This window comes from Mastigoproctus giganteus, chromosome 3, assembly GCF_048544385.1.
Source record: "Mastigoproctus giganteus isolate SK-2022 chromosome 3, ASM4854438v1, whole genome shotgun sequence".
NCBI classification, from domain to species: domain Eukaryota; kingdom Metazoa; phylum Arthropoda; class Arachnida; order Uropygi; family Thelyphonidae; genus Mastigoproctus; species Mastigoproctus giganteus.
Window position 1 is genome coordinate 224,349,679 of NC_143577.1, and position 15,003 is coordinate 224,364,681.

The window sequence follows — 15,003 nt, forward strand, 5'->3', positions numbered from 1 at the left end:
AAACTTTGAAATCTAGATTTTTTCCACAAGTTCAAACAAGTACAAGTTCAATAGCACAGAACATAACACAGGAATTTCCCAACAAAATAAAATACACTGATTTCTCAATGGGTTTTTTTTTTTTTTTTTTTTGACTAGTGAGTCAACAGCAGGGATTCAAAAAGCATGGAAACATTGAAAAATTACATCCAACATAATAATAGTGCAGGGTTTTCCCCGCACAACAGCTCAAAAATACCCTGTTTTGTGAGGTTTACCGAAATTCTCTAACCATGTTAGAGCGGAACCATGTTTATAAGTACTGTGTCGTGCAAGGATTGCCGCAATTTATCAATTGTGTTAGAACGAAACCGTTTTGTAGAAGTACCGTGTTATATGGGGGTTGCCTGTATTTACATTTTCAAAAAAGGTTATTTGTTTATATAGGAATTGTCTTGAAATCTTCCAGTAGATGCTGCTGTCTCTTGTCTGTCTTTTCAAGTAATAGCAGATCAGTGTATTATAGACAGCAGTATAAAAAATACAGATAGCTTTGCAAATCAAAAGAAGATTACATGTGTTAGCCTTGTTCAATTTGATTTTTGAGCTTAGAAAAGCCAAAAAAATTCTCTGATTATTGAACTAGAAGTTGATGAATTTGAATCATTTGTTACATAAATATATGTGAAGGGTATTACTTCAAAAAATAAATACAGTAGACTCTCACAATAATGACACCTTCAGGGATTCAAGATGCTGTTATTTTGATTTTTGCGTTATCTAGAAAGTTTTATTTTTAATATAATTAATGCAGAAATAATGAGGCTAAATAAGAAATAGAGAGATTAAGAATGCAATTTTCTTAACTGCACATAAGAAACAAAGATGTTGACGATCCAGTGTTATATTCTGCCATTAATACAGTCCTGCTTACCCCCCTTCTATTTTCTCTATATCGAGTTTAATCTGAGCGGTAGTACAGTGGTATCATCACGGTCCTCCCCACACCAGGGAGGACCGTGAAATAGTAGCCATTTTGTTCCAAGAATTTCGTGTTACTTCATTTTCCTCCAAAATATTAAAACAATAATTTCATTTGATAATGAGAGTTATGACCCATAAAATCATCCAAGACAAAATTAAAATAAATATGGACTGCTAATGAGCATCTGAGTTTTAAAAAAAAAAAAAAAATTATACACAAACTGACATCTAGATTTATTCAGTAAACATATAACATGTCTTATGCTGTTAAAAGAATGACTTGGCCACAAGTATAATTCTATTTTATTATTATTATTTTTAGTAATAGTAGTAGTACTGGGAAATGATGCAAGTAAACAAGATTATACAACATCAGCCAAAAAAAAAAAAAAAAAAATAATAATAATAATAAAAAGTTACCTCATCTGTCCATTCCCCCTAATAATGGCCATTTTTTTGTGTATGTATTCCAAGAAAAAGAATACCGCCATTATTAAGTTTACTCAATCCATTTAAAGCCTTAGACATTTCAATTACAGCTCTTTGCAAGCACTGCAGTGTGCAGAACTAAAGTCCTTTGAATACCCCCTTGTGTTCTTGACTAATCTGATTGCTCTTATTTGCATCTGTTCCAAGAGATCCACATCTTTCATAAAATGAGGTTTCCAGACCTGTATTCATTACTCAAGATGTGGCCTAACCTTATGCAGTGAGATAATTACCTCCTCTGTGCTGGTGAAGTTCTATCTAATGATATCCCGATATATACAACTACTCCAGGTCTCTTTTGTTCTTCACTATCTTGACTACGGTACCACTAATTGGTGTTACTCTGGGATTATGACTGCCCATGTGCAAAACCTTGCATTTACCAATACTAAACCTCGATTGCTACTTCTTGGCCCATATGGCTATTTTTTCTAGGTCTTGCTGCAATAGTGCATCTTGATTCCTGTCATTAACCACCCCGCCTACATTTGTATCATCTTCAAACTTAAGACAATATGCTTGCCTTCATCAATATTGTTAATAAATATTGTAATGAGTAAAGGCCTCAATGCTGAACCCTGAGGAAATCCACTAATAACAGTCCAAGAAGAGCAATGCTCATTTGTAACCATCCTCTGTCATCTGCCATTCAACTATCCCTTTATCCATAGCAGTAACTTACCCGTAATGCCACACTGCTTCAATTTATACAGCTGCCTTTCATGTAAAACAGTGTCAAAAGCTCTTCTAAAATTTAAATATATGATGTCAAAATTGGTATTGACATCTGGTTCCTTTGTTACTACTTCATAGTAGCTAATCACATTGGTCAGTCAGGATTCCTCCTTAAAAAACCCATGCTGTGATTTCTGTTTAATTCCATTCCCGTTAAGATGACCTTGCAGTACTTCTTTAACCACTGACTCCTTTATTTTCCCTGGAACAGAAGCCAAGCTTAAAGGTCTATAATTACTCACATTGCGCTTTGATCCACCTTTAAGAATAGGAGACTCTGGCATACATTTAGGTCTAAACCTTAAACAGTATCTCTTAATTAGTGTAAAAAGCTTAGTAGCTTCTATGATTACTTCCCTGAAGGCCTCATTTAGAATTTCCATTGGTAACATCATCAGTTGGTCCCACTTAAATTAAACCATCTAAGACCACTGTAGTTGCCTTCACAAAAGTAAAATTCCTTCCCCTCACCCCTGATAGTAATTATCCGTTAAGTATATCCCACAATAATAGATTGTGATCACTTCCACCCAGTAGTTCCTTTATCTAGATATTCTTAGTGTATGATGAACCATTGCTAATAATCAGATCGAGAATATTGCTTTCCCGTATTCCCTAACATGCTGCTGTAGAAAACAGTCATCCAGTGAATCCAGAAAATTTCTGCTATTGTGTGAATGCCCAACCCACAAGTTCCAGTCAATATATAGAATAGTCAAGTCCCCCATTTTAAGACATTCCAGTCTGCTGGCCCACTCTATCTGCCTGTGTAGTTGTTATACTCATTACAGTCATTTTGCCTATAGCAGACTCATATTCTTGCTTTAGTTTTCCCAGTGCTTATGTCACACCAAATATGGATTCAACTTTGTACTGGATACCCACATCATCGCACTGTCTTAGATACTATATGCTTCTTAACCAAGAGCATTACTTTTCCTCCCCCCCCCCTTCTGTCCTGCTTGTTTTTCCTGTACTATACTCACCACATTCAAATTTCACATTGCTTATATCTGAGCTTTTAAAGGTAGACCTGCAATTAGGTGGAAGGATGGGATCAGTTTTGGGCATGACATTTTGCGATGCCACTCATATAGCACATGATCGATGCAGTTGGAAGAATTTGTTGGTGGCCACAACAGCTCCTCAGGGAACTATGTGACTGGAAGAAGAAGAAGATATCTGAGCTGCACCATGTTTCCAATATTCCTTACTATGTTTGCCTTTTGTTGACTTAACCAGTACTCCAAATTCATCAATTTTGTTCAATAGTGTCAGCAAATTCTTGCATCCCTTTTATTTAAGCCATTTCATCCCTGTACAAACAGTCTCTCCTGTTTACAAGCCCAGACGACCATGATGGGAAAAATTCTACTCCATTTTAGTTCTGTGCTTTGGGAACAAAGACCGCAAGGCTTCTTTATTGTTTGAATTCTGTAACCAGATTTTATCTTTTGGTGTCCTCCATAACAGTATACTGGCTTCACTACTTGTTACTCATATAGCAATGCCTGGATTTGAATCCCATCAGGGACCAGAGTAATCCTTAAAGGAAAGTTATCATCACTATATTGTTTTCCAGACAATACAACATACAAATTGGTATATGAAGCACACTTGTGCAGACATAGTACTTACTTGGTAAACTGGAGTACCATAGGAACTTGCACACTATATCCTGAGTAGGGTATGGTGTGCAAGTTCTTATAGTGTGCATCAGAAATTTCCAACAACATGAATCTTTTTGGGATGAAAAAAACTGGTTTTTCAAAATAAAGGGAACCATACAACTCGTCTGACATTAACTAACTTGGTTAGTATATTTCTGTAAAATTTTACATACTTAATATTCATGCTTTGTTTGTAATTATATTAATATCTTAAAATGCTATTATGTTTTGCCAGTGTTTTCTTTTTCAATAAACTCCAGAAAAACAGTCAGTATTTTCTTTGAGTTTCGTGTAAAAACGTAGTTTTATAGTTTATAACCATCATATAAGTGCTTTTTTTGTGGAAAAATAAAACACCTGATACTGAAGAGTTTAATGAACAAGCAGTTTTGTTTATAGTGGAAAAATTGACTGATATTCTAGAAAACTTAAGTATTCGTGGATGAATTATACATATTTTTATTTAAAAATTACAAAAGAGTTTACCTCAGTACTTCTTCATAGGATGAACTTCTGTGCTCAACTCTCCAAATAAGGCTGATTTAAAAATGATTTAAAATACATAAAAGCTTCTTTAAAAATTATTTAATGTGTTCATCACTCTTAGTACATGAATGATATGATGTGCCAGAATCACAGCCGAAAGCCCCAACCCCAGACCCATCAAACCCTCCATGAAACCTCCAGTGACTGAAGACATTATGTCAAATATATAAAAATATATCAAGGAATAAAATTTGATAAATAAAAATGTGACGAAAATAATTTATGAAACTTTCTTTCCTTAAGGGAACCAAGCTTTTCAAATTCCGTTGTGTTCACAGGTTGGAATATTAATGTGCGATATGTGTGTGTTCACTACGATATTTTTATAGCTTACAGCAGGCCCTCGTTATAATGCGGTTTGCTCTACGCTGATTTGCTATAATGCTGTTCTTATATTATAACCCATATCTCACCCTATCGCTGTCACAACTCACTATAATGCTCTCTTACCAGCGTACAGATTGAATTTTTGGCATGTTTAACGAAAAAATTTCATCTCATGTAGTTGATAGCTTGAAAATGAACAGCAAAGTTTCCCACGCTCAGTGAAATTTTCTCCCATGCTAATTTAATTGCACTATGGTGACTTGTTACGTAGTTCCGAGAATAACATCTTAAAAAATTATCAAGTATATTGCTTGTAATATTTGTGTTATATGCATTTATCCGAAGTCTAGTCATCGCTCGGTACAGTGTTAGACATCGTCTGTGACAGACAGTTTACTCGAACATTGTATCATAATTAATGCAACGCAGTTACATTTTCGAAGATTAATAATGGTGGATAAGAATTAAAAAGGAACAATGTCTGGATGTGGTACGAAGCCTACTAAGGTAAGAAAAATACTGAATTTGAAAATTATATTTTGAAGCAAATCGATTCTGTTCATAAGAAAAATACTGAATTTGAAAATCAAATTATACGTTTTGAAGCAAATCGATTCCGTTGTATTAAACAAGTGGATGTGTGCAATAATTTAGGACTGGTAGGGTTGGTCAACTATAAGAACAATTATAAAAAAAAAAGAATTAATTTTAGCAGCGGGAAACACAGTTGTTCCACTGCAAGCAGCTAGGCCATATATTATAATTGAAATGGAGAGACTTCTAAATAATTTTATTGAAGATAATATCCAATGCACAATTCCGTTTAGTTAAATATTATTAAATAAAAAGTGATTAGCCTATATGATGATCTGAAGAAAGCTCACCTTAAAAAAAAAAAAAAAAAACATGCCATGCTTTACAGTGGTAAAGGATCAGTTGACTTTATTGTTGGGTGGTAACGCTGCAGGGATTTTAAAGTAAAACCCCTTTTAGTTTACTAAGAAGACGGCTAAAGTACAACCCAAAATCGACCAAAGTTACGATAGCTCGATAGCCCAGGGCCATCAGATTAATAAATTCATGATTTTAATTGGCATTTTAAGTTTAATTTTGATACATAATGTAGTTACCTACCACATAATTATATACGTTTTCATGGAGAATATTTTATATTTGTAAATCGCGGTCTATCCTATGGCATAGACCACGATTTACATATGTTACATTACGGGAATATGATGCTTGCTTAGCACTGATTCACTTAGTGCTCTGTTTTTCAGGAACAAATTATCAGCGTTAAGTGGGGGGGAGTCACCTGTACTCGTTAATATGCATGCATGTAAAAGCCCACGAATCCAAAATGAGAAACAGATGTTGTATGTTAATCGAGTTATTGTGTAGTCTAAGGTTTCCACAATTAGTAATTTTGTATAATTGTGTTGTATGTTTAAAACTTTAGCTTCATTGAACAGGAAAGTGTTTTAAATTTTATGCTCACAAGGAGGGAGACAGTTTACAGTTTAAGATATACCTTAAACCTACTAATACCGTAATGTTCTTACATTACGTTATTAGAAGGTTTAAGATGACTAGTTGTTGTAGGTGACTCTATTGTCAGGGAAACGGGCAACATGTTATGCAAAAAGGATAGATGGAACAGGACCAGGGTATGTCTGCCAGGGGCAAAAGTTGATGACATTGTAAGGCAGATATCCTTTAAGGGCACAAAGGGTGATATTGTTGTACACATTGGCACTAATGATATTAAGACTAGGAGACCAGCAGAATTACTTAGCAAGTACAAGACAATGCTGAAAAAAAGCCGTGAGTTAGGGTTGAATTTGAAAGTGTTTGCAATTCTGCCCAGACATGATAGGAGGGCAGGAGTATATGATGAGAGCCTTGTCGATCAATTCGGCCCTGGAGAGATTGTGCAAGGCTCGAGGAGTAGAATTTTTCTCAGCTTGTTAACAGGAGAGACTGCTTCTACAGGGGTGAGATACACTTAAATAGAAAGGATGCAAGAATATTTGCTGATGCTATTGAGGCAGAGTTAGGTGGGTCAGAAAGCTGCTAGCTTGGGAGGATACACAGACTAATAGATTAACAGTAGCCGCTGGCAGACGTAAAAGTGATTCTTGCTCTACTTCTATTGAAATGCAATTGAGCAGCAGCCTGGAAAGCAAGGCAATGGGAATTACCAGGACTGCTAGGAGCCATAGTGGAACAAGTAAATACATGGGCTGTGTTAGGGCAACTAAGAGTAGAAACAGGTGCATGTATACTTCCATGTACACCAATGCTAGGAGCATAGTTAATAAATTCAATGAGCTTGAAGTGCTAGTCAAGACATCAAAGGCAGATATTGTTGGGATATGAGAGACATGGTGTCACACAGACATAAGCAGTGCAGAACTGGAATTTGGGGAGTACAATGTGTACAGAAAGGATGGACAGGACAGGAAAGGAGGAGGGGTTACACTGTTAGTTAAGAAACACACAAATTCTAAGGAAGTGCATCCAATTGATGTTGGTGGACAATGCAATGTTCAGTCTGTTTGGTGTGACATAAGCACTGGGAAAGGAAAAATGAGAGTAGGTGTCTGTTATAGGCCTAATGAATCTGATTAGTATAATGAGCAATTGTGCTGAGAAATAGAGTGGGCCAGTAAATTAGTGTCTTATAATGGAGGATTTTAATTTCCCGGATATTGACTCTAATTTGTGGGTTGGTTTCACACACTAGGAAGGCTTTTGTGGATTTATTGCATGATTGTTTTCTACAGCAGCATGTTTGGGAGGCAACTAGAGGGAGTAATACTCTTGATCTGATTATCAGTAATGATTCTTCATGCATCAAGAATCTGCAGATAAAGGAACCACTAGGTGGCAGTGATCACAGTGTGCTGAAGTAGGATTTACTCAGAGGTAACTACCATCAAGAGTAAAGGGAAGGGTTTTTGCTCTTGTAAATGTGACTACGGTGGTCTGAGACAGTATTTAAATTCTATACGGTGGAACCAGCTGATGATGTTACCAACAGCAAATTCAAAATGGGAAACATTCAAAGAATTAATCTAGGAAACTGCTAGGCTTTTCATACCAACAAAGAAATATTGTTCAAGATTTAGGCCTAAATGGATGTCAGATGAACTAATTAGACATGTGACAGAGAAGAAATATGCATGGGATAAATATAAATTAACATGTGACACAGAAGCCTATGATAGATATAAGCTGGTCTGTAACCAAATTACAAAGGAGGTTAGGCAGGCGAAGCCAGATTACGAGAAATCTTTGGCAAAGGATGCAAAGAAAAACAGCAAAGAGTTCTTTACTTATGTTAACTCTAGAAGGAAGGTGGTGAATCAGATTGATCCACTTGATATCAATGGTTCAACTGTTGATGATCCTGCTCAGGTAGCTAACAAACTAAATGAATATTTTGCATCGACATTCACACATGAGGAGTTATTCAGGGAGGGGAATGCCTGAGGTGTATTAAACTCTGGCAGTAAGCTAGATAGTCTTGTAATAACTGAGAGTAAAGTGGAGGAGAAATTGTTGAAGATAAACACAAGAAAGGGGATAACTGGATAGATTCCATCTGCACCTAGGGTGGATGGAATCTATCCAGTTATATTAAAGGAGGCGGCAAAGTAAGTAAGCAAACCCTTAGCCATAATTATAAGAGCTTCCCTGGACTCAGGGGAAGTACCCATGAACTAGAAATGTAAAAATGTGACCCCAATCCACAAAGGAGGATCAAAGGGAGACACAGGTAATTACAGACCTGTTGGTTTAACTTCTGTTCCAGAGAAATTAATGGAGGCATTGGTTAAAGAAGCATTGCAGAATCATCTAGACAAGACTTCAAGTATAGCTCAGACACAGCATGGGTTTGTTAAGGGGAACTCTTGTCTGGCTAATTTGATTGGATACTATGATGTAGTCACAAAGGAACTGGATGCAAAGAATAACTTTGATGTCATTTTTTTTTTTATCTTAGAAAAGCCTTTGATACATGGAAGACTGCTGCACAAATTGGAGCAGTGTGGCATTGCAGGCAAATTGCTGCTATGGATAAAGGGATGGTTGAGTGGGAGAAGACAGAGTGATAATCAATGGGCACTGCTCTTTGTGGACTAATGTTATTAGTGGAATTCCTCGAGGTTCAGTGTTGTTTTCTGTATTTATAAATGATATTGATGATGTTATATCAGGCTTAATGTCCAAGTTTGCAGATGATACAAAGGTTGGCAGGGTTTTTAATGACACTAATGAGTACACTGCTGCAACAGGATCTAGGAAAGTTGAGCAGATGGGCTGAGAGGTGGCAAATGAAGTTTGACATTTACAAATGTAAAGTACTACATGTGGGAAGCAGTAATCCCAGAGTAACGTATCAACTCTGTGGTACTACTGACAGTGGCAGAGAATGAAAAGGACCTGGGGGTAATTGTGCAGGCAGATATGAAGTTTTCTGAGCAGTGCAGACGGTCTGCAAGAGTAGCTCATGGTGACTTGTCAATGATATACAGGAATTTTTCTAGCAGCGATAAGGAGGTGATTATCCCCTTGTATAAGGCAATGGTCAGACCACATCTTGAGTACTGTATACAGGTTTGGAGGCCTCATTTTAAGAAGGATATAGAGCTGTTGGAACGAGTGCAGAGAAGGGCAACAAGATTAGTGAATGGAACAAAGGGTTACTCTTATGAAGAAAGGCTTAAGTTTTGCAAATTACAGTGTCTGGAGACTAGGCACCTGCGAGGTGATCTGATTGAGGTGTATAAAGCCTTGAATGGTTTCAGCATGCTCAATGCTGATGGGATTCTTCCTCTTGCTCAGAATAATTGCCTGATAAATTCAAATTGAGGAAAAGATGGTTGTAGGATAGATGTGCGGAAGTTTGCCTTTAGCCAGCGGGTGGTTGATTGCTGGAACAAACTTCCATCTGTCGTAGAAGTTGATAGCTTAAATAGATTCAAGGCAGAACTTGACAAACATTTAGAGCGAGTGGATGGGTGAAATAAGGGGTTTTTGTTTTTTGATTTTTTTTTTTGGCTGATGCTATATAAGCTTGCTTTCTTGCATCATGTGCCTTTGCTAATGCTAATCATAACAGTTACCATCCTTTACCTACAAATGATCCATTATATTTAATCAGTTTATTAACGTTTACAAATACACTACAGCATAGACCACATTACATATTGAGGAACTGACGAGCAGATTTTTAAATTGGGTATATCCTCTTACCACTATTAACCGTATAAGACTACAGGCTAAAGACAGGGTGGACAGCACTTAACACAATAACAGAATTAGTAAAAAAACACTTACAATTCCATATGTTGAACAATGGTAAGGGCAACTTAATATTCTTCTCAGGGATAGAGAATTCAAAATAATAACGAAACCAACACAAAAATTACACTCCATATTGAAAAATTGTTTCATCCTTCCCTCTTCTCCCATAGAAACTCGTGGCCTAGTATATAGCATTTCATGCGGAGATTGTGATTCCATTTATGTAGGAGCGACAAGATGTCTTTTGGGCACAAGACTAAAACAACATGCTGAGTTGGTTAGAGCATTATGAACCATGGCATTAGAATTGTCCTTCTATGCCATAAATGAGAATCACCTTTCCTGTTCAATGAAGCTAAGGTTTTAAACATACAACACAATTATACAAAATTTCTACATAATAACTCGATTAATATACAACGTCTGCTTCTCATTTCAGATTCATGGGCTTCTGCACGCATGCATATTAATGAGTAATCTTCTATAAAAATATCGTAGTGAACACACACATTGCGCATTAGTATTCAGACCTGTAAACAGGACGGAAGTTGAAATGCTTGGTCCCCTTAAGGAAGGGAAGTTTCATAAATTATTTTCATTGTTGCGTTTTTATTTAGCAAATTTTATTCCATGATATATATTTTATTGGAGTCTATTTTTATATATTTGACATAATATCTTCAGTCACTTGATTTTTCGTGGAGTGTTTGGTGGGTCGGGTAGGGGCTTTTGGCTGTGATCCCCCTACGTCGAATCGTTCATGTAATAAGAGTAGTGGACACATTAAATAATTTTTAAAGACATTTTTATGCATTTTAAATCGGTCAAGTTGAGTGTAGAAGTCATCCTATGAAGAAGTACTGAGGTAAACTCTTTTGTAATTTTTAAGTATTAGTAAAACATAGAGTACATTGAACCGTAGTTTCTCTTAGGTTCATAGTAATCTCATACATATTTTTATATATCGATGCAATTAGGTTTTTTTTTTCCCTACTAATAGAATCAAGTTGCAAGAGATGGTTTGAGCAGTACTGAAAGTATCTGTCGCCTCTATGAGGTTGGTCGCCTTAGAGAAGATGATGATGAGGTAACTTGGCAGTTCTCTTTTTCTTCCTGTGTTTGTGTTATTGTTATTGTTGAATGACTCCATATATAAATACTCCATAAATGAAGTATATAAATATATTGAAATAAATATAGTGGAATATAAATGGAATCTTCTTTCATCCTATTTTGTCAGAACTTTATAAGTCATTATTAGCACCTAATGTCATTGCTTTTTATAACGTCATCTAAAATGTAGTGGAAACATGGCACACCTGAACAATTCAATTACAGACATGTAAGGTTAATCTGCTGATCAAGTATGCCTTGTATTGTTCAAAAGTAGTAGTAGTAGTGGCATGTGATGCAAGAAAGCAAGTGTATGAGCTTATGCAGCATTAGCCAAAAAAAAAAAAAAAAATCACCCCATTCCTTCCAAATGCCTGTCCAGTTCCTCCTTAAATTTATTTAACCTATCAACTTCCACAACAACAGATGGAAGTTTGTTCCAGCAATTAACCACCCGCTGGCTAAAGGCAAATTTCCGCACATCTAGTCTACATCTGTCTTTTCTTAATTTGAATTTATGCGCCCTTAGGTTCATAATATGAACAAGTGGAAGGATCCCATCAGAATTCAGCGTGCTCAACCCATTCAAGGCCTTATACACCTCAATCACATCACCACGCAGGTGCCTAGTCTCCAGCCACTGCAATTTGCAGAACTTAAGCCTCTCTTGGTAAGAGGATCCCTTCCTTCCCCTCACCAATCTTGTTGCCCTTCTCTGTACATGCTCAAGCAAATCTACATCCTTCCTAAAATGAGGCCTCCAGACCTGTACGCAGTACTCTAAGGCGTGGCCTGACCATTGCCTTATGCAGAGGGACAATCACCTCCTTTTCCCTGCTAGCAAAATTCCTATATATCATTGACAAAACCCCATGACCTGCCCTGGCAGCCTGTCTGCATTTCTCAGAAAACTTCATATCTGACTGCACAATTACTCCCAGGTCTTTTTCATTTTCTATCACCTTAAGTGTAGTACCACACAGTTGGTACGTTTCTCTGGGGTTACTTCTACCCATATGCAGTACTTTGCATTTGTCAAGGTTGAACTTCAGTTGCCACTTCTTAGCCCATCTGCCCAAATTTTCTAGATCCTGTTGCAGTAGCACACTGCCATTACTGTCATTAACAACCCTTTGTATCATCTCCAACCTTTGTATCATCTGCAAACTTCGACACTAAGCCTGATATACCTTCATCAATATCATTGATAAATATACAAAACAACAGTGGACCCAACACCGAACCCTGTGGGACTCCACTAATAACATTAGTCCACGAAGAGCAGCACCCATTGATTACCACCCTCTATCTTCTCCCACTCAACCATCCTTTTATCCATTGTAGCAACTTACCCTTAATACCATTCTGCTCCAATTTGTACAATAGTGTTCCATGCGTGTCATGGAAGTGTCAAAAGCTTCCCTGAATCCAAATATATGATGTCAAAATTATTTTTTGCATCCAGTTCTTTTGTAACCACTTCATAATATCCTATCAAATTTGTCAGACAAGACTTTCCCTTAACAAACCCATGCTGTGTCTCAATTATTGTTGCAGTCTTGTCTAGATGATCCTGCAATGCATCTTTAACCAGTGACTCCATTATTTTACCCAGAACAGAAGTTAAACTAACTGGTCTGTAATTACTCGTGTCACCCTTCGATCCCCTTTGTGAATTGGGGATACATTTGCACATCTCCAGTCCGTGGGGATCTCCCCTGAGTCCAAGGATGCTCTCATAATTATGGCTATGGGTTTGCTTAGTTGCTTTGCTGCTTCCTTTAATATAACTGGATAGATCCCATCTACCCCAGGTGCCTTTCTTATGTTTAACTTCAACAATTTCTCCTCCACTTTGCTCTCAGTTATTACAAAATCATTAAGCATCCTGCTACAATTTGATAACCTTCTGCCATTTTCAAACCTTAATAACTCCTCATGTGTGAATGTAGATGCAAAATACTCATTCAGTTTGCTATCTGAGCAGGATCATCAACAGTCGAACCATCGAGATCAAGTGGACCAATCAGATTCATCCACGTCCTTTTAGAGTTTATATAAGTAAAGAAATCCTTGCTGTTTTTCTTAGCATCCTTTGCCAAAGATTTCTCATAATCTGCCTTCGCCTACCTAACCTCCTTTGTGACTGATTACAGACTAGCTTATATCTGCTATAGGCTTCTGAGTCGCTTAATAATTTATATGCATCCCATGCATTTCTCTTCTCTGTCACGAGTCTCATTAGTTCATTAGATAACCATTTAGGCCTAAACCTTGAACAATATTTCTTAATAGGTATGAAACTTTTAGTAGCTTCCACGATTAATTCCTTGAATGCTTCCCACTTAGAATTTACTATTGGTAACATCGTCAGTTTATCTCACTGTACAGAATTTAAAAACTGTCTGAGACCACTGTACTCACCTTTATGGAAGCAAAAACACTCTCCTTTACCCCTGATGGTAATTATATCTTTAAGTAAATCCCACATCAGTACACTGTGATCACTGCCACCTAGTGGTTCCTTTATCTGCAAATTCTTAATACACAAATGATCACAGCTGATAACCAGATCAAGAGTATTACCCTCTCTGGTTGCCTCTCGAACATGCTGCTGCTGCAGAAAACAATCATCCAATAAATCCACAAAGTCTTACTAGTGTGTGAGTGACCAACCCACAAGTTCCAGTCAATATCTGGGAAGTTAAAATTCCCCATTATAAGACATTCTGATTTACTAGCCCACTATTTCTCTGTACAATTGTTCATTGTACTCATTCGAGTCATTAGGCCTATAACACACTCCTACTCTTATTTTTGCAGTGCTTATGTCACACCAAACTGACTCAACAGTGCACTGTTCATCTATATCAACTGGATGCACTTCTTTTGATTTTATGTTTTTCTTAATTAACAGCATGACACCCTTACTATCCTGTCTATCCTTTCTGTACACATTGTACTCCCCAAATTCCAATTCTGCATTCCTAATATCAGTGTGACACCACGTCTCTGATATCCCAACAATATTCGCCTTTGATGTCTTGACCAACACTTCAAATTCATCAAATTTATTTACTATACTTCTAACATTGGTATACATGCAAGCATATGTGCGCCTATGCCTATTCCTAGTTACCCTGACACATCCCATATACCCACCTGTTTCATGATGACTGCCATCAGTCCCTGAAACCCCCAGCACCCCTCGCTCCAGGTCACTACTTATTCTAATAGAAGTTGTGGAAGAATCACCTTCACCTCTGCTTGCGGCTACTTTTAACCTTTTAGTCTGTGAATCCCCCCAAGCTAGCAGTTTTCCACCCCACCTAACACTGCCTCGATAGCATCAGCAAATATTCTTGCACCCTTTCTATTTAAGTGTATCCCATCCTTGTAGAAGCAGTCTCTCCTGTTAACAAGTGCAGGCCACACTGAAAAAAATTTTCCCCCTTGAGCCTTGCACATTTCCTCCAGGGCCGAATTGATTGACAAGGCTCTCATCATGCACTCCCTCCTATCGTGTCTGGGCAGAATTGCAGACACTTTAAAATTTAACCCTGACTCCTGACTTTTTTGCAACATTGACCTGTACTTGTTAAGTAAATCTGCAGATCTCCTACTCTTAATGTCATTGGTGCCAACGTGTACAACAATATCACCTTTTGTGCCTTTAAAAGATGATATATGGTTTACAACCTCGTCAACTTTTGCCCCTGGCAGACATACCCTGGTCCTGTTCCATCTATCCTTTTTAAACAATATATTCCCCATCTCTCTGACAATAGAATCACCAACAATAACTAGTTCCTTTGGGACCAGTGCATTCTGCCTTGGAGATTGCCAC

The 15,003-nt window shown here is 37.2% G+C and overlaps 1 protein-coding gene across 2 annotated transcripts in view; it reads left to right on the top strand.

Annotated features, from left to right (window-relative positions):
- The window catches only part of mahj (LisH and WD40 domain-containing protein mahjong), a 305,108-nt gene that overhangs the window by 278,687 nt on the left and 11,418 nt on the right, over positions 1 to 15,003 (top strand). For both annotated transcript variants that reach the window (XM_090369657.1, XM_090369658.1), the window contains exon 37: positions 11,044 to 11,130. In XM_090369657.1, coding sequence (XP_090225783.1) covers positions 11,044 to 11,130 — 87 coding nt within the window. The remainder of the gene's footprint in view (positions 1 to 11,043; positions 11,131 to 15,003) is intronic.